Source organism: Podarcis gaigeae (genome assembly GCF_964106915.1).
Source record: "Podarcis gaigeae genome assembly, chromosome: 3".
NCBI lineage: Eukaryota > Metazoa > Chordata > Lepidosauria > Squamata > Lacertidae > Podarcis > Podarcis gaigeae.
The window spans coordinates 5,935,627-5,954,594 of record NC_139680.1 but is presented as its reverse complement, the minus strand read 5'-3'; the positions used below and the strand labels follow the sequence as shown (position 1 = coordinate 5,954,594).

At 44.9% G+C, this 18,968-nt stretch overlaps 1 protein-coding gene across 4 annotated transcripts in view; it reads right to left on the bottom strand.

Annotated features, from left to right (window-relative positions):
* Window positions 1-18,968, bottom strand: part of SLC1A4 (solute carrier family 1 member 4) — a 308,345-nt gene that overhangs the window by 270,515 nt on the left and 18,862 nt on the right. For 2 of the 4 annotated variants that reach the window (XM_083730413.1, XM_083730412.1), the window contains exons 6-9: window positions 15,725-15,958; window positions 13,855-14,049; window positions 11,090-11,224; window positions 5,860-7,860 (exon numbers count right to left, since the gene is read on the bottom strand). In XM_083730413.1, the coding sequence (XP_083586539.1) occupies window positions 7,611-7,860; window positions 11,090-11,224; window positions 13,855-14,049; window positions 15,725-15,958 (814 nt within the window). In that variant the 3' untranslated portion in view covers window positions 5,860-7,610. Of the gene's footprint in view, window positions 1-108; window positions 7,861-11,089; window positions 11,225-13,854; window positions 14,050-15,724; window positions 15,959-18,968 lie in introns of all 4 variants that reach the window. The other 2 variants (XM_083730414.1, XM_083730411.1) reach the window with 2 other exon arrangements.

Sequence of the window (18,968 nt, the reverse complement as noted above, 5' to 3'; positions counted from 1 at the left end):
TTCCTTTTTCTTAAAATCCATGCTTCGCAAGAATCCGTGCTTCGCAAGACGAAAAATTCGCAAGACGAAAAAACTCACAAAACGAATTAATTTCGTCTTGCGAGGTACCACTGTATTTGCTTTAAAAACACCAATCACACCATTGCTGTGTGAATAACATCACGTGTAATTTGGCCCTCCTTCTCCTTGGATGCTGGCCCACCTCACTGCTAGCAACAGGAGGCTTTGCCTCCCACGGTGCATAGTTATAAAAACAGCAAGATACTAAACAGTGGCCAACAGCAGCGCTGAGCAGGTCAAAGTACCTGAGGTATAATAAGGCAGGTGGTGTCATAGTTCTTTTTTAGACTCATGGCCTTCCCAGCATGGGCCTTCCTTATTATGTAGGCACCATGTTGAGCAAAATATCCACCCAGCGGTTCGTTTTCAGTTTAACAGAGGTTCTTTTGGCTCCACCTGCCATTTACTGTGGACATCAGCAGAGAAAGACACAGAAGGCATTGCTACACTGACATTATATTTCCTCCTAAAAACCTAACTAAGAAGAGTCACAAAGCACATATGTAAAGATGCGGCTTAAAAATGCAGACACACAGAACGGGAAAGCACTCCGAAGTCTGAAACAGGTGGCAGAACCGTATTTTTCCTTACGAGAAGTTTAGTCACTGAAATGATATACCACTTTGAAGTGATCTTGCTAACATGAGGGTTTGGACTGATTCCACTAAACCAGAAAATGGGAGTGTAGCAGGAACCAGAGAGGCAACCACCTAAAAGAATGGCTATAGTGGGAACACTTATGTTTGTTGATGTGTTTTCCTTAAGGTGCCTTCCTCTCCCATTCAGTTGAGTTCTGTAGCACCAAATCAGTCAGCTACAGTTTGGACACAGTTATTTTCAAAGCCTCACCAGTCACAATGCATAGATTTGCATTTCCCCCTCCTGGCAAGCTAGCGGAAAGCTAGCCTGGATCACCTGAAATCACCAGAAGACCACACGCACTTCAGGCCACATCTCCTCCATAATGAAAACAGGACAGCATCTCTACATACCCCTCACGTTTTCTCCAAACCCACATCCCTTAATATGTGAGTCTCGATCTCTCTCCACAATTCCCCTCCAACTAATTATCTTCCTTTTCAGTAGAACTTCCCATAACTGCACTGCAAAAATCAACTGCTTTGCTCATTGTTTAAACTATGAACCTGAATCCTCATTTTTAGTGTTTACATCGATCCTTCACTCTCCTTCCATGGCTTTGGAAATCAGTTTAGCCCAGGATATGGCTTTTTCATGAAATATGAGAAATCCTTACAACAAGAACAACAACAAAATCTACTGGCCATGTCCAAGTGCATAAGGAGGTCTGGCAAAACAATCTTTTAAAAAAGTTCCAGGGTTTCTTTTTTTCAGACACTGAAGTAGTATAAGTGCTGCTTTTGGACTACAATTCCCATCATCCCTGACCACATGTCCTGCTAGCTAGGGATGATGGGAGTTGTAGTCCAAAAACAGCTGGAGACCCAAGTTTGGGAAACCCTACTCTAAAGCATATTTAAAGCACATCCCCCCCCCTCAAAGAATTCTGGGCACTGAACTTTAGAGTTCCTGGAAACTGTATTTCTGAGAGGTAAACTATAGTGGCCAGAATTCTTTGAGGGGGAGAAACTGCTTCAAATGTGCTTTAATAGCAGAGTGTGTACATAGCTAGCATTTGCTTGCACATAAAGAAGCACTAATAATCGCACACAGATGCAGTTTATCGCATGGGGGGGGGGAACTATTCCCTTCTTCACTCTTAATTACTCTAGAGGGAGACAAGACTAATGTCTATCTCAAGTGGTTTAAACCCTTCTCTTTTGAAGGAATGGGAAATATTCAGAGAATGGAGAGGAGAGCAGAGATTATCACGTTAAGATTTCTTAGTGGCCTGTAGAAAACTGGAATGTTGTTAAAACTATCAGATAGTAGTGAAGGTTTGCTGTTTCAGGCTACAAATACGCAAGACTACTCACAAAACTCAAAGCTTCTTCTAACTACATTCGTGCCATTTAAATCAACTGGTGAGGGACCAGAGTACAGTAACTTATCACTAGTTTTGCATGCAGAATGACTTAGGTGCGGTCTCTGGCATCTGTAATTAAAAAGAACCAGCTTGAAAAGGATGCAAAAGGCCTGAGATGCTGGAGAACAGCTGCTAGTCAAAGGAGACAGTGCCGTGCTGCAGGTTAACACAGTCTGACCTGGTACTCTGACCATGCCTAATGGGCATGTGCTAATTTAAAGGTCCTTAGGGCGCCTGAAGACAGGCTGTACCATCCATGTTAAAAAAAAAAAGCTGCATTTGCTTTATGGAAAGGTGCAAAAGGACATGTGTTACGTAATGTACACAGTGTTGGGGTAGAAAGGATACGATCACCTTGGATTTTGTCCAGGGATTGCCTGGTAGAAAAGAAGTTTGTAGCTGCCAAAGAACACATGACCTGTGCAATTTTCAGCTACGTACCCACTTGATTTTCTCGAAAATAGAGATACTGGGGAAAGCAGAATTGTTTAACAAGAGAAGACTGCAATTTGGTAATTATGTTGGCACTGACTCAATATTTGAACTGAAGAAAATGTTGAGAAACAAGTGTTTTCCTCTTTAGCTTCTGTTCTCAATTAGCTTTTCCCAAATCAGCCTGCAATTCAGATACTTAGCATGAAAAGGTACCCTCAATACGGGCAAGAACATCCCCAAAGGCTTTTATCTTCTCAGCAAAAGATGATGGGAACACATTCAGCTGGTTTCGCCATTTTGGAGATTCGGCAGAAGGGATCTTTGTTCAAGCCTACTGTTCAAAAGCATACTGGCTCTTAATACCGTATTTGTTAGGCAACCTGAGTCCCCAAAAGCAGAGCAGATTACATTTCTATGATACCCTGTATCATTTCAATAATGTTTCTTCATCTCATGACACTTTGCAGACATTAACGACAGGCTTTATCTGGCATGGGAGACAGGTTTTCTTCTGTTGTAGCCCCACTTATATGACGGGCTACAGAGGATACCTGCAGCGACGTTAGAAAACTAGTCTTCCACCTTCTCCTATGACAAGGGGTGTGTTTACTGTGTGCACAACAGTGTTTGCTACCGTGAACATCATAAAGAATTAGAGGGAGTTGTGTGGCTGAGCTGCGCTGGGTGGTATGCATTGGAACCGGTAGTACCGAAGGCAGAGAGTCTGACAGTGGGTGCAGCCAGAGCCAATGAGAGGTGGAGCCAACTAATTCTACCTTTGACCCTATCCTCTTTCCCAATGAGTTCCACAAGGGCACCACTGAGGCCAAGAAGGAGAAGGAAGCTGACAGGCTGTGCCACGGCTACAAGTAAGGAGGTAGGCAAGTAGGGGGCTGCTGGTGAGAAGGCAGAGGTTTGTGGGGCAGTGCCCCAGCAGTCCTGCCTCTGCTATAGACTCAACATGGAACTGGGGCTCATTAATGTATGTCGCGGGTGGCGCTGTGGGTTAAACCACAGAGCCTAGGAATTGCCGATCAGAAGGTCGGCGGTTCGAATCCCTGTGATGGGGTGAGCTCCCGTTGCTCGGTCCCTGCTCCTGCCAACCTAGCAGTTCAAAAGCACGTCCAAGTGCAAGTAGATAAATAGGTACCACTCCGGCAGGGAGGTAAACAGCGTTTCCGTGTGCTGCTCTGGTTTGCCAGAAGCGGCTTAGTCATGCTGGCCACATGACCCGGAAGCTGTACGCCGGCTCCCTCGGCCAATAAAGCGAGATGAGCGCTGCAACCCCAGAGTCGTCTGCGATTGGACCTAATGGTCAGGGGTCTCTTTACCTTTATGGCCTAGTTCTCCCTGGACGTGGTACTCACTCTCCATCTGAAATAAGCCACTTTAACATGGAGGGTAAGGCTGTCAATTGCTGCTAGTCAAGACTGTGGTCTACTACCTCCAGGACCAGAGGGGGTATTCCTCTGAATACCAGTTGGCTGGGGGTCCCCATCAGGGGAGGGCTATTGCCCTGCTTATGGGCTTCCCCATGGCATCTGTTTGGCCACTGTGAGAAACAGGATGCTGGACTAGGTATGTCTTTGTTTCATATACCTCAAGTAGTTACATTTAGTCCCTCCTTTATTCCACCCTCTAGCTTCTCTTATAGGTAACAGAAGTGACAACCTCCCTTACTTACACTTCCCATAATTAGCAGCAGTGGGGGCAAGTTAAAGCAAGGGAAACAGTGTAAAGAGGAAAATAATTAAGCCACCCCTTCCTCAACCTGATCTAATTCAGGGAGAGGAGGGAGGCGAGACCCTAGAGTTCCTGTTAAGTTAAAATTAAATGTGTTGGGAGATCCAATCACGAATATCCTGTGTAGTTTGGCCTTTATCACCTGCAAAATGTACAGTAAATTGTTTGAGCCGTTCTTGCAAAAGTAGCTCCTGTATATTACAGGTTGAGAAAATGGGGTATTTCCTGAAGAACAGCTGAACTTAAATGTTGTTAAAAGGTAAAGGTACCCCTGCCCGTACGGGCCAGTCGTGTCCGGCTCTAGGGTTGTGCGCCCATTTCACTTAAGAGGCCGGGGGCCAGCGCTGTCCGGAGACACTTCTGGGTCACGTGGCCAGCGTGACGAAGCTGCTCTGGTGAGCCGGCACCAGCGCAGCACACGGAAACACCGTTTACCTTCCCGCTATAAAGCGGTACCTATTTACTTGCACTTAGGGGTGCTTTCGAACTGCTAGGTGGGCAGGAGCTGGGACACAACGATGGGAGCTCACCCCACCGCAGGAATTCGAACTGTTGTTACTGATTAGGAAAGATGCTACTTTCAACTTTTGAACTTCTTTTATTTCCTGCTTAAACATTTGCTAGATCAATTAAAGCAGTTTGCTGGTGTTTATTCTCCAAATGGACTGCTTCTTCCCTATATACTTTGAATGTGTAAGCTGAAATACTTGACTCATGAACCCCAAACAAAGCTATAAGCTGCTGCCAGAAACAAGAAAAGATGTACACTGCCTTTCTCTTCAATGTAAGCTAAGTTTATCTGTATGTCTGTCATTTGTTCAACAGGAACCCTGAAATCAAGACCACAGACAGTGAGAATATACCCCCATCCTTTTTGAGGTGTGCTCAACAAACTAAGCAAGGGATGGATGCAATCTTATGACAATGATTATCTAACTGAAAGGCAATGGGATTATTTACAGATTGTATCTTTCTTGCAAAAGAGAACCTGGCAATTTGTGCAAATAGGACTGGCTTAACTGGCTGGGCTACTAAGACTACAGCAGGGCCTTTGTCAGTCAGCATGTCATAGACCTTTAGCTATAGGACCCAGGAAAACAAGACGGCATTCTTTGCATAACACATTGTAAGAAGAAGCACACTTGAAAAGGTACCCGTGATAAATACTGCTGTGTTCCCACAGAGAAGGGAGATTTTGGGGGCCAGTATTTATGTGTAACCTTTTTTCAAGGGCCTGCACTAAACCAAATTGTGCTGACTGAAAAAGGGTCATTTCAGCAGATAGATACCGGATCATTCCTCCTAAGAGGCAGATAAGAAATCAGCATTATTAGTAGTAGTAAGATAATCAAGAGTTTCCTATCCTTGTATCAAGGAGGATTTCATCTCAGCTTATCCCATTTTATCCTACACTAAAAGGCTCCCCATCTTGTACAAAGAAACACAAGACAGGGATTGTGGGCGAGCGCCTGGATTCAAAGCACAATCCACAAGTCCCAGCTGGGTGTTAAAATACAGTGGTATCTCGTAATCCGTTCCGGAAGATTGTTCAAGTTCCGAAACCGAGGCGCAAAGGGCAGTTTGCAAATATAATAGAGAAAATTGAGGAAAATAACATATGCACTCAGTGGAAGCCGTTCAACTTCTGAGGCACGTTTGAAAACCGAAGCATTTACTTCCGGGTTTACGGCGTTCAAAAACTGAAATGTTCGTCAATGGAAACGTTCAAAAACTGAGGTACCACTGTACCTCTTTGGGGGAAAAGTAGAGCTAGGCTCTCATTCTGTTCTCCCTTCCTCCAAAGCAGTCGGTGTAATGTATTAAATATATTCTGAGCAGGGATGCATTTGCAGCAGCTCTCTATGCCTATATATTAGAATACGTTGCCTTGTCTGGAGTCCTGTTTTTATGTCCTAATTCTTGGCTTAGGGGGCATTTAATGATAATGGTGCAGAAATAGTTGGTAGTAGTGCATTAGAGGTCAAGAACTGCTCTTCTAAAGCAAAGAACAAGCACTTTAACAGTCATAGAGAAAATAATGACTACTGCAAGTCTTTTCTTTGGTCTGCATTCTTGAGGTTTAAGGCCTTAAGTAATAATGTGTGTTCACTGGTACCAGTAATAAGAAGGAAACCAGAATGAGAATATCTGCACAGGAAGCTTAAATCAGTCTTTCTTCAGTCAGGTTTGTAATATGGATGCTAACACTTACCAATAATCCAGAATGTTCAATTACATTACAAATGCCTTTCATCTGTCTAAACAATAGCTAGATGTTAGAATAAAGGAGCCGAGAGATGCTCAGAGGCAAATTAAGTGTCTTGTGTAAAACGGTCTTTGAACTTCTTGCATCAAGCTCACTGTGGCCATTCCTATATAGTTACAGGTTCTTGACATTTCTTATTTGGAGCAGCTAAAGATTCTTTTCAAATATCCCAATGTTTAACATACACAGATAGTGTGGCTTAGCAGGAGGGGGATAAGAGAAATATACCGTATTTTTCACTCTATAAGACGCACCAGACCACAAGTTTTTGGAGGAGGAAAACAAGAAAAAAAAAAATCTGAATCTCAGAAGCCAGAACAGCAAGAGGGATCGCTGCGCAGTGAAAGCAGCAATCCCTCTTGCTGTTCTGGCTTCTGGGATAGCTGCGCAGCCTGAATTCGCTCCATAAGACACACACACATTTCCCCTTACTTTTTAGGAGGGAAAAAGTGAGTCTTATAGAGCAAAAAATACGGTAAATGAGAATGTACTTTTTAGAATAGCTAGGACTAGTTTCCATTAGGCATGCATGTCTGGCATACATTGGTTCAAGTCCACTCTGCATCATCAAGATTTATCCAGTAACTGGTAGCAGAAACATAATCCCATAATCTCTGGCCTTAGAATCAAGAAGACTTATCCCTTCACAGAGAGGGGGCCTTTCAGAATACAACAGGGCAAGCTTGATGTAATAAAGGGAGAGAACTCAATTTGTCTCCCCGTACAAGCTAGGCTATCAAGGTGACCTTGCCTAGTATGACCCAGCTGTCAAAATCTACCTCTCAGAGTGGGCCTTTAGTGTTCCAGCAAAAAGCAAACACCTTGCTTTCACTCGTATCAGCGCACGAGCGTTGCACACACGCAAAACTATGAAACATCACTACCTCATCACAAAAGTGTCTGCACTCAAAGGGGAAAACACACCAGAAATGCGCGCGCACACACGTAGTCTGTGACTGGCTACCACAGTGTTCCGTACCACCAAAATGGAAAAGGGACGCATCTGTTCAATCCAAACGGCCGCTTGGGTCTGCTCCAAGTTAAATATGCTGTTGTCTCCAACATACAGTGTCCTCAGAGTGCCTCCCCGCTCCTTCTCATTCATAGGACTGACTCTTTAGACTCTAGATCTTTAGTGCTAGGTGGCGGAGCGGCAAATGTGATGTCTTGGCTTCTGTGCATTACCAGGGGTGACGTTTCCCCCTCAGCCTTGCTGTTTGGAACGGCTTCTACGCAGACTTCATTTAGTTTTTCTTCTGCTTTCTCCGTGGCTTCTTTCTGATTCAGATAATGAAGGATACCTGCTCCAAAGGCATCCCCTTCTACATTCACAACTGTAGTGGTCCGGTCCCTGGTCAATTGGGAAAGAGCACAAAGAAAACCCGGTGTTAACAAAACATCACAGGAGATGAGATTGCTCAGTCAGCCTACAGGGTACCATTTTCCCCCAGATGTATACAGTTCAGACGTCATGAGAAACTGAGAAGAGCTCCATTTCTGTGAGCAGGCTCAGGGTCGGAAGCAAAGCCCACCTCACGCAGGATACTGCTCCCCCAGTTCTACTTACACGCAGCCCAACAAGCCTTGAAACCTTGAAGAAGGGCCACAGCCTAGAGGCAAAGAATCTGCTTTGCATGAAAAAGGTTCCAAATTCAATGCCTGGTATCTCCAGGTTAGGGCTGAGAGAGACCTGGTCTGAAACACAAGAAAGCTGATGCTTCTGAGCAAAATTCAAAGTGTTGGTGCTGACCTTTAAAGCCCTAAACGGCCTCGGTCCAATATACCTGAAGGAGCGTCTCCACCCCCATCGTTCTGCCCGGATGCTGAGGTCCAGCGCTGAGGGCCTTCTGGCGGTTCCCTCATTGTGAGAGGCCAAGTTACAGGGAACCAGGCAGAGGGCCTTCTCAGTAGTGGCACCCGCCCTGTGGAACTCCCTCCCACCAGATGACAAAGAGAAAAACCACTACCTGACATTCAGAAGACATCTTAAGGCAGCCCTGTTCAGGGAAGTTTTTAATGTGTGACATTTTAGTGTATTTTTGGTCTCTGTGGAAGCCGCCCAGAGTGGCTGGGAAACTCAGCCAGATGGGCGGGGTACAAATAATAAATTATTATTATTATTATTATTATTATTATTATTATTATTCAGTGTGGACAATACTGAGAGAAGCAGAATGAGAAGGATCCACACATGAGGTGCTTTCCTCTGTTTTCCTCCGTCGCAACTGCAGGCCAATGTAGCCACCATGAGAATCAACAAGGACAAATCTGAACAGCCAGAGCAATGACCTCCTTATTCCCTCCAGTAGGAATAAACAAGTGACTGGAATGAAACAGTTCTCCTCCTTGATGATAGCTCAGTCAGTAGAGCATGAGACTCTTATAAGTGGTGCTCCAGCCACAGAGGCTAATAATAATAATAATAATAATAATAATAATAATAATAATTTATTATTTATACCCCATCCATCTGGCTAGGCTTCCCCAGCCACACTGGGCAGCTTCCAACAAAATATTAAAATACAATAGTCTATTAAACATTAAAACAGGGCTGCCTTCAGATGTCTTCTAAAAGTCTGGTAGTTGTTTATCTCTTTGGGAGGGCATTCCACAGGGCGGGTGCCACCACCGAGAAGGCACTCTGCCTGGTTCCCTGTAACTTGGCTTCTCGCAGCGAGGGAACCACCAGAAGGCCCTTGGCGCTGGACCTCAGTGTCCGGGCAGAACGATGGAGGGGGAGACGCTCCTTCAGGTATACTGGACCGAGGCAGTTTAGGGCTTTAAAGGTCAGTGGTAATCAAAAACAGTGGTTACTATAGCTGGCTGGAGGCATCAATACTTATATTGTCCAAGGGTCTGACTCTAACCAGACAGGGCAGCAGCAGTTCCAGGGGAGGGGAGGCTACTCTCTGCTGAATTGTGGCTTATCTCATAGGAAAATGGAAGGCTGCTTTATAATGAGTCAAACCAACAGTGCATCTAGCCCAGTATTGTCAGGGCTAATTGGCACCTGCTCTTCAGGGTTTCAGTCCTACCTGGAGATGTTGAGGATTGAACCTGTGAGCTTCTGCAAGCAGAGAGGGTGCTCCAACACTGACGCTCCCTACAGCTCCACCCTGCACAATGCTTCTCTCTTAGGGCTTGTCCACACTTATCTTTTGTCCCACTCTTTCCAAGCACAGGCCCATGCTTAGAAGCTCTTGTGTCCCAAGCATTTTCTTTTTTTGGTCTGAGCTTTCCCCACTTTTCAGTGTTCAATCGGAGCAAATGTCAATTTGGGTTTTCCATGGATTGCTATTTGCTCCAACTGAGCTTTAAAGAGCGGGTTTTCGCACGGAGCTTTAAAGTGCAGACCATGCCTGGAAAGAGCGGAGGAAAGGGAAGCGTGGATAAGCCAAAAGTCAATCATTCCCAGTGCTGCCAGACAAAAAGTGCCTGGAGGGGTGGATTGTGGGAAAGTAAGTTGCTATGGAGAGAAACTTTAGCTCCCCTCACAGGAACACAACAAACTGTCTTATAGCTTGTGAGACTGTTGGTCCATCTGGACCCAAATTGTCTACTGACTGGTAGACTGCAACCCAAGGTGGATCTACACACAGGGGGAAAAACCACACTATAAATAAGTCAGAAATTAAATCGTTATAACAACAACAACAAAAAAACCCTATGTAAAAATCGCATAGAAAATATGTTTGTTCTCTGGCGCCATCTGGTGTTACACATTCAAAGCATTGGTGTTGGTTTTTTTACTAATGTAGTTGAGTGCCTAATCATTTTAACTGGAGATTCTAAGGATAAGCTGTGCCATAACACCATCAAGATTTGCTCTTGATAACTGACCTACAGTATACAGCATCTCTCTTTCATTTTTTAGGTTCCTGCCTTTTAGGAATTCTGTACTTCATTCACACTGTCAGCTTAAAAAAAAATATCTTCTGAAATGTATTGCTATGAGTTTGTGGGGAGGAGGCAGGCAAGCTAATTCCTGCACAGATCCAGCACAGATTCAACTGCTGGAATAGGCAAGCCAGTCTGATAATGGCCCACTAAATATGGGAATGGCTTTGTGCCAAAGGACAAATGTGTGGGCCTCCCTTTCTCAACGTTCTGTTAGTTAGAAAGACAAGAGGATGGAGTTGAGAGTTGAGTGATGTGAGCTAGAAGCTGGATGCAAAAGTGGCATATTGGAAACGCAGAGAGAGAGAGAGAGAGAGAGAGAGAGAGAGAGAGAGAGAGAGAGCAATGGCTGATTTCTGCTAGGATTCAAGGCTGTGGCTATGGGAGAAGCAGGACATTCCTGGCATGTTAATGCTGTGAGCCCCTCCATCCTAGGCTCAGCTTGTATATATGTGTAAATAAACCATATATCTTAAGGACACTACAGTCTCCACAGTACCTCATTGCAAAGGAAACACAACCTTGGATGAAGCACCTGGAACCCCAGGAATCTGCCACCACCTGGAGACTGGAGTCGTGTGCAACAGTTTGATCCCCTCAAAATATAATATTCAATTCATGCCACCAACCACCTGCAACGAGGCCACAATAATGTGTGCCCTAACCACACACCAAGTACTTACACAATCCAGTCGACAGCCAATATGAGGGAGATATCATTGGTGGGAAGTCCAATTGCCTCCAAGATAATAGCTATGGTGAGAACTCCTCCCGCTGGGATTCCAGCTGCTCCCACGCTGGAGGCAGTTGCCGTTACACTGTCAATCGGAATCAATTTTGGTTACTGTTGTGCTGCAATGGCACATATGCATAAAAATGCCAAAGGTTTCCTTTTATGTCTAGGGATATTTCTTCCTTCCCACATGTTGGCACAACATGATCCAGGTAAAAAGGTAAAGGACCCCTGACAGTTAAGTCCAGTCGCAGATGACTCTGGGGTTGCGGTGCTCATCTCGCTTTACAGGCTGAGGGAGCCGGCATTTGTCCGCAGAGTTTTTCCAGGGTCATGTGGCCAGCATGACTAAGCCGCTTCTGGCGCAACGGAACACCAAAACCAGAGCAGCACACGGAAATGCCGTTTACCTTCCCGCCAGAGGAAGGTCTACTTGCACTTTTTGGCATGTTTTCAAACTGCTAGGTTGGCAGGAGCTGGGACCGAGCAACAGGAGCTCACCCCGTTGCGCGGATTCGAACAGCCGACCTTCCGATCGGCAAGCCCTAGGCGCAATGGTTTAGACCACAGTGCCACCCACGTCCCTATGTTCCAGGTAAAAGGTAAAGGTAAAGGTACCCCTGCCCGTACGGGCCAGTCTTGACAGACTCTGGGGTTGTGCGCCCATCTCACTCAAGAGGCCAGGGGCCAGCGCTGTCCGGAGACACTTCCGGGTCACGTGGCCAGCGTGACAAAGCTGCATCTGGCGAGCCAGAGCCGCACACGGAAACGCCGTTTACCTTCCCACCGGTAAGCGGTCCCTATTTATCTACTTGCACCCGGAGGTGCTTTCGAACTGCTAGGTTGGCAGGCGCTGGGACCGAGCAGCGGGAGCGCACCCCGCCTCAGGGATTCGAACCGCCGACCTTTCGATCGGCAAGTCCTAGGTGCTGAGGCTTTAACCCACAGCGCCACCTGCGTCCCCAGGTACTTAGATGCAAAAACAGAAGTGCTTTTTTGCAACACAGATGATTCATATCACCATTGGGAACTATACACTTACTACCAGCACTAGGTTTAATTTTGTTCATCATGGTCTCCATTTGCATCACACTCACAATTCAAAATGGATATATTTATCCACGCTGTATTCTGCAGATCTGAATCACTGTTGTGCACACTCGGCTTAATTATGTATCTATTTAACTTATTTCTTAAATTTGCAGCCTGCCTTTTCACCAGACGGTGCTCAAAATAGCTAACAGAATTTTTAAAAATTAATAAAAGCAAGCAAAAAAGAGGAGGCATCAATAGAAACAAGCAGTTAAAACCAATGGCAATGTATTTATACATCAGCTTAGGAACAAAGGCTTTTGCCTCCATGCAGAAAGCCACAGAAATGGGGTTAGCTTGGTCTGCCTTGGAAGGGAGCAAGTGGCAGACTTTGGGCTCTCAAATTTCAGTGGCCCCCTGTGTGACGCTAAAATTCAGTGCGCACCCAACTGCCACACTCTGTTCTACATCATTGTTGTGGTGCCCCCTGCAGTGCTGGTGCCCAGTGTGGCCAAACTGGTCACGCTACCCTGAAATCGCCTCTGCAAGAAGTCCCAGCTTGGCCTCTTTCGCCCAACATGGGGCTCAAACCCAGAACTCTGAGATCATGAGTCTCATGCTCAGACCTTCTGCCCATCTGAGCACTTATTCACAATTGCAAAATATACTGTTTTCTCACTGGGAGGAGAAAGTTGCTGATGTTTTCAGCACATTGAACCCAGACTACCCATGGTCAGACCTCACCTGGAGTACTGTGTCCAGTTCTGGGCACCACAGTTCAAGAAGGACACTGACAAACTGGAACGTGTCCAGAGGAGGGCAACCAAAATGGTCAAAGGCCTGGAAACGATGCCTTATGAGGAACGGCTAAGGGAGATGGGCATGTTTAGCCTGGAGAAGAGGAGGTTAAGGGGTGATATGATAGCCATGTTCAAATATATAAAAGGATGTCTCATAGAGGAGGGAGAAAGGTTGTTTTCTGCTGCTCCAGAGAAGCGGACACGGAGCAATGGTTCCAAACTACAAGAAAGAAGATTCCACCTAAACATTAGGAAGAACTTCCTGACGGTAAGAGCTGTTTGACAGTGGAATTTGCTGCCAAGGAGTGTGGTGGAGTCTCCTTCTTTGGAGGTCTTTAAGCAGAGGCTTGACAACCATATGTCAGGAGTGCTCTGATGGTGTTTCCTGCTTGGCAGGGGGTTGGACTCGATGGCCCTCGTGGTCTCTTCCAACTCTATGATTCTATGATTCTATGAAGTGGAACACTGTCCATGGGGTGCTGTCTTAAGAGGATGCTATTTTCTGCCTATTCCCCCTGCAGACTCCTGTGCTCCCACCCCCAAAGAAGATATGGGGGATCCTCCCTCCAGAACAGTATGTTGAGTCACACTGGACACGACCGGCAGGACTGGTGGAAGGCTTACTCCCGTGGATCTGAGTCCCTTCTGCAAACGAAAGCTCCTTCATCCACAGAAGGGAAAGCCTGAATTTAACCCACCACCTCTGTGAAGGGCACACGTTCTAAATAGTACTAGCAGTGCAACCAAGAAAGCTGCAAGAAGGCAAGCTGTTGTTTCTCTCTTGCACCTTTACAGTTAGATAACTCCCATTTATTGCATATCCACAGTGGAGCTATCGCTGCATTCGGCCATCAGAAAAAGGCAGCTCTGCATTGAAACTTACAGAATGGTGAAGATCTGTCCGCTGTTGAGCTCGTGGTTGTTCAGCTGGGCAATAAAGATAGCAGCTACACACTGAAAAATGGCAGCTCCATCCATGTTCACCGTGGCCCCAATTGGCAGAATAAACCTGCTAATTCTTTTGTCTATTCCATTATTCTCCTCGATGCATTTCATCATGGATGGAAGAGTTGCAGAGCTAGATGTGGCCAAGAAAGGATATCATCATCAGGTCTGGCAATGTATATAACCCATTAATATAAACACTCTAACAGCTGGATCTCTCTGCCAGCCTAAACATATTGTGCAGCATTCCAGGTACATGCCGTTCCAGGGTAACCCAGGAACTGAAAAGAGCTCCACGTTCTGTATTTCCAAAAGATACATCCAAGTTTTATAAGAGGAAAAATAAAGGGTGGCCTAGGGTACATTTTAAAACTGCTGTTTCTGTTTCAGAGCTGTTATGACTAGTTTAAGCAAGACACTGTCTAAGAATTTAGATTGGACTGGATTTCATTATTTGTCTTGGTGGCCAAAAGCAGACAATTTGCACCTCAGCTATCTCACACTATTAGGGAGGTGCTGCTATTTTCTCTGGCCCTTTAAAACTGGTCAGAGCCTTCCTAAGTGGGAAAGGGAGTGAAGAAACAGATCATTTACAACTCCTGGCTTGAGCTGCCCACAATGGGGTTGCAACAGGGACGTCTCTCTCTTTTTAGCCCTCACCCAATTGTAAATGTCCCCCACCCACTTTGAAACTAATAAGAGGAAATAGCTATTTCAGTCTCAAACTGGCATAGCTTATGAGCCTGATCTTGGAGCTTCTTGTAGGATCTTGGAAGACTTTGGATCCAGTGGAACCAAGGCTGCCTCTGGCCTGCTCCTGAAATGCCTTATTTCAGGGCCTAACTAATGGCTACTACAGTGGTGCCTTGCAAGACGAAATTAATCCGTTCCGCGAGTCTCTTCGACTAGCGTTTTTTTCGTCTTGCGAAGCAAGCCCATTGATGGCTTAGCGGATTAGCGCTATTATCGGCTTTTAGCGGCTTTTAGCGGCTCGGATCAGCTGATAAGCGGCTTAGCAGCTTAGAAAAGGGGGGGGGGAGGAAAAAAAGTCAAAAAAACTCGCAAGACATTTTCGTCTTGCGAAGGAAGCCCATAGGGAAATTCGTTTAGCGAAGCGCCTCCAAAACGGAAAACCCTTTCGTCTAGCGTGTTTTCCGTCTTGCGAGGCGTTCGTCTTGCGGGGCACCACTGTACCATTAGCAGGTCTACACCTGCAGAGCTTTCTGTTATGTACTGAAGTTCTCACCCTGAGCCAGCAGGGGGATACTGTAGATAGTTATGCAAATAAGGGATTGAAAGTGACGTTCAGTGATTGGATAGTTTTAGAAAATTGTTACAGTTACATTGTACTGGAGCTCTATATAAGCAGGCTGACTGAATCCTTCAGCTCAGTTTTGTCCTGGCCTGTGAATAAACAAGAGCTGTTTGAAGAATTGCTGTGTCGTCTGATATGTTCACCCACAACTTAACACTTTCCATGTGCAAGGAGAGAAGGGGCTCTTTGGTGGGCACCCCCGCTCTGCTGGAGAAACTTCACCCCATCTTAAATCTCTTCAGCCAGTGGATCAGGAGGACAGGATTACTCTGTCAAATTCTGACAGCTATATTTGGGTATATAGACATGGGACATCCAAATATCATTCTAAAAGCCTGTGTGACATTTTGAGAAATTAGACACCCATAAGAGGGTTTCTTGCGTTGCAATAAAAGCTATGAAAATGACTAAGCAGGTCATTAACCTAGAATTATTACCCTGAATTAGAATAATGCTATTCCCATTTCACATATAAAAGCTTACACCAACCAACCTGGAACAAGTGGCAAAAGCTGTTGCAAACGGTGTTATAAGTCCTAGCAGAAAAGTGAAAGGGTTTTTGCGTGTAATTGCAAAATAAATAAGTGGTAAAACGACCAGTCCATGGATGAAGTGGCCCAGAATCGAAGCAAATATATATTTCCCAAGGCTCGTCACCAGCAGCATAATGTCGTCCATTTCCACTATCTTGCTTCCAACAAGAAATGTAATGCCAATAGGTACATACCTGCAGGGAAGTTAACATTCAACATTAGTAAGGAACAAGGTCTTTAAAGTGGCATAAACCAGAGCATGTGAAGAATGCAACAGCCATGCCATACAGACCAAGTCTGGAATAGCATTCTAATTAAAACATTTGACTAAGGTTTGTTCTTTGATGAGCATATTTCTCCCCACAAACAATATTACCCTTTCTGCATTGCCTACATTTCCCAAACCCTTATATTTAAGGCCCACCCTCATTATTAGTCAGCTTCCATGCTATGCCAGGTCAGCCCCGCAGCACTGATCCAGCTCAAATGGGGCGGGGGAAGATCTGAGAGCTACAGGTAAAATATCTGTGCTCCCACAGCAAAACTGTCACTGTCTCTTCCTCTCATCTACTGGGCAAGGGACATCATATTAATGCTGCTGTTTAAATAAGTGTGTGGGCCTCCTAAATACATAGGAGCAGAACAAATTGATCCAGGCTTACAAAAGGTCCCAGGTTCACTCTCTTGCATTTATTGGTATGGCCAGGAAATACTCCTGTCTGAATCCCTGGGGAGTGGTTGCCAGGCATATAGACAATTCTGAGTAAGAAAAACCAATGGTTTCACTAAGCATAAAAGCAACATTATTTGTTTCTAAATATGATTTGAGCATGAAACCTAATGAAGTTGATGTTTTGAATCCCACTTAAAAAAAAAACAACAACCCAAAACTTAAGTGTTTGATCTTTTAATCTATAGCAGGGTGGCTTTTCTTCAATTTGCTAATTAGGATTTCAAAGAGGGAGATAATAAATTCCAGAAAAGGAGAAAAGCAGCCCTGAGAATTTCTGTTCATTCCAGGGTCAAGCTAAAATGTATGCCCATAATCTACAAAGTGGAGGATTATTTGATGACTGATTAACTTGGAGTGTTGGCTTAGTAATGACAAAATGACGATGCCACCTATCAATTGCTTTAATATTACAAAGGCATTATATTTAGGAATTGTGGGGGCGGGGGGGGAGAGGAATCCTACTCAGATTCCAGAGCAAACACACCTGATTTGATCTGGGCAGATCATGGCCCAGAAAACATTAATCAATCCACAGTCCAGTGGATTGCTTTGCAGCTTTGCAAGAAGGTCCATAAAATGTTTTGCATTTAAACTCCCAAAAGGAGGGCATCCATAACTTGGACTGACTAACACCCAGGGCTCCTTGTACTTTGAATGCTTTGAATTCATATACAATGTCACACAGGAATATATCACCAAGGGCAACTGCTCCACATTAAGTAGTGTAAAGAAGCAAATAAATAATTTCTGTAATTTAAAGTAGTCTTTTTCTTTACAATCACTTGTGTGTACATCAACTTGTGAGTCAACGGTGTTCTGGTTTAATCAGCATTTCTTCCCACAAATGGGATAACTATCAAGCTGTACAGTGAAATCTTAACAGCATACAATCAGTAGTTTAGAACAGTGTTTCCCAACCTTGTGCCTCCAGATGTTTTTGGCCTACAACTCCCATCATCCCTAGCTAGCAAGACCAGTGGTCAGGGATGATGGGAGTTGTAGGCCAAAAACATCTGGAGGCACAAGGTTGGGAAACACTGGTTTAGAAAACTGGGGAAATCTGTCCCTATATGCATCTCTCCCAAGGTCTTCTTGGTAGTGGCGCCCGCCCTGTGCAACGCCCTCCCATCAGATGTCAAGGAAGGACTTTTATAAGACATCTGAAGGCAGCCCTGTTTAGGGAAGTTTTTAATGTTTGACTTACTATTGTATTTTAATATTTTGTTGGAAGCTGCCTTATTGTGGAGCAGTTGTCCTTGGTGATATATTTTTGTGTGACTTTGCATTTTGCTATTATATCACTAGCCTGTGTATTGTTGAATTCGTATACAGCAAGTCCTTTTGGGAGTGATGGCATCTGACAATGTTCTGTTACTCTCAGGGGGAACAGTATGGGAAGAAAGCATGGCTGCCCCCAGTGTTTACGCTGAGAACTTGGGTGGGCCAAACTTTAATGAGCTCATCCATCCCTAATTATCCTTGGAAGTAAAAACCTTAAGCTGCTCTGATACAAATCACTAATGGCAAGTACTAACATAAAGGTCTGGTTTCTAAGGTCATATGTTCTATGAGATTCATTCCATTGCTTACGGACCAAGCCCAACATTGGACGCTATTAACTGCTGAGAAAAAGCTTCTTAAGAAGATGCAGGCATACACCCTCTAAAACGATGAATTTCAAGTAAAGCAGTGATTATGCGTGAAGTCTGGCTTCCACTTTCCCTTTTCACCTGCAGTCAAATAGTCTGAAAATGACTGCTCGATAAGGGGTGAGCCTGCACAACATCCAGGTTTACTGTCTCACTGTGAACACCTTGTTTCAAGGAGGCTGCTCGATCCCTTAAAGCATGGGTTTTATGTGGGAGACTAGGGATAACCACTTAACAGATTTTATTGGTAAGACACTGAAAGAAACAAATAGTTTTCAGACCGGACTGTAAGCCAATGTGGTGTAAAGTGGGGAAACTTTTTTTTTGTACAGAAACCTTCAAGCAGAGTACCCTATCATCCACATCCCTTCTCCACCCTATTCCAAACCCCTATTTTTTTCCCTGAACAAACCAGCTCCACCTTGCACCTTCTGAACATCCCACCTTCCCTTAGACCTTCCTTTCCTCTTTAACATTCTGTCCTCCAGAAAATCCCCCCTGGTGGTGGTGCTGACCTTTAAAGCCCTAAATGGCCTCAGCCCAGTATACCTGAAGGAGCATCTCCACCCCCATCGCTGTGCCCGGACACTGAGATCCGGCGCCGAGAGCCTTCTGGCAGTTCCCTCACTGTGAGAAGCCAAGTTACAGGGAACCAGGCAGAGGGCCTTCTCGGTAGAGGCACCCACCCTGTGGAATGCCCTCCCGTCAGATGTCAAAGAGATAAACAACTATCAGACGTTTAGACGACATCTGAAGGCAGCCCTGTTTAGGGAAGTTTTTAATGACTGATGTTTTATTGTATTTTTAATCTTTGTTGGAGTT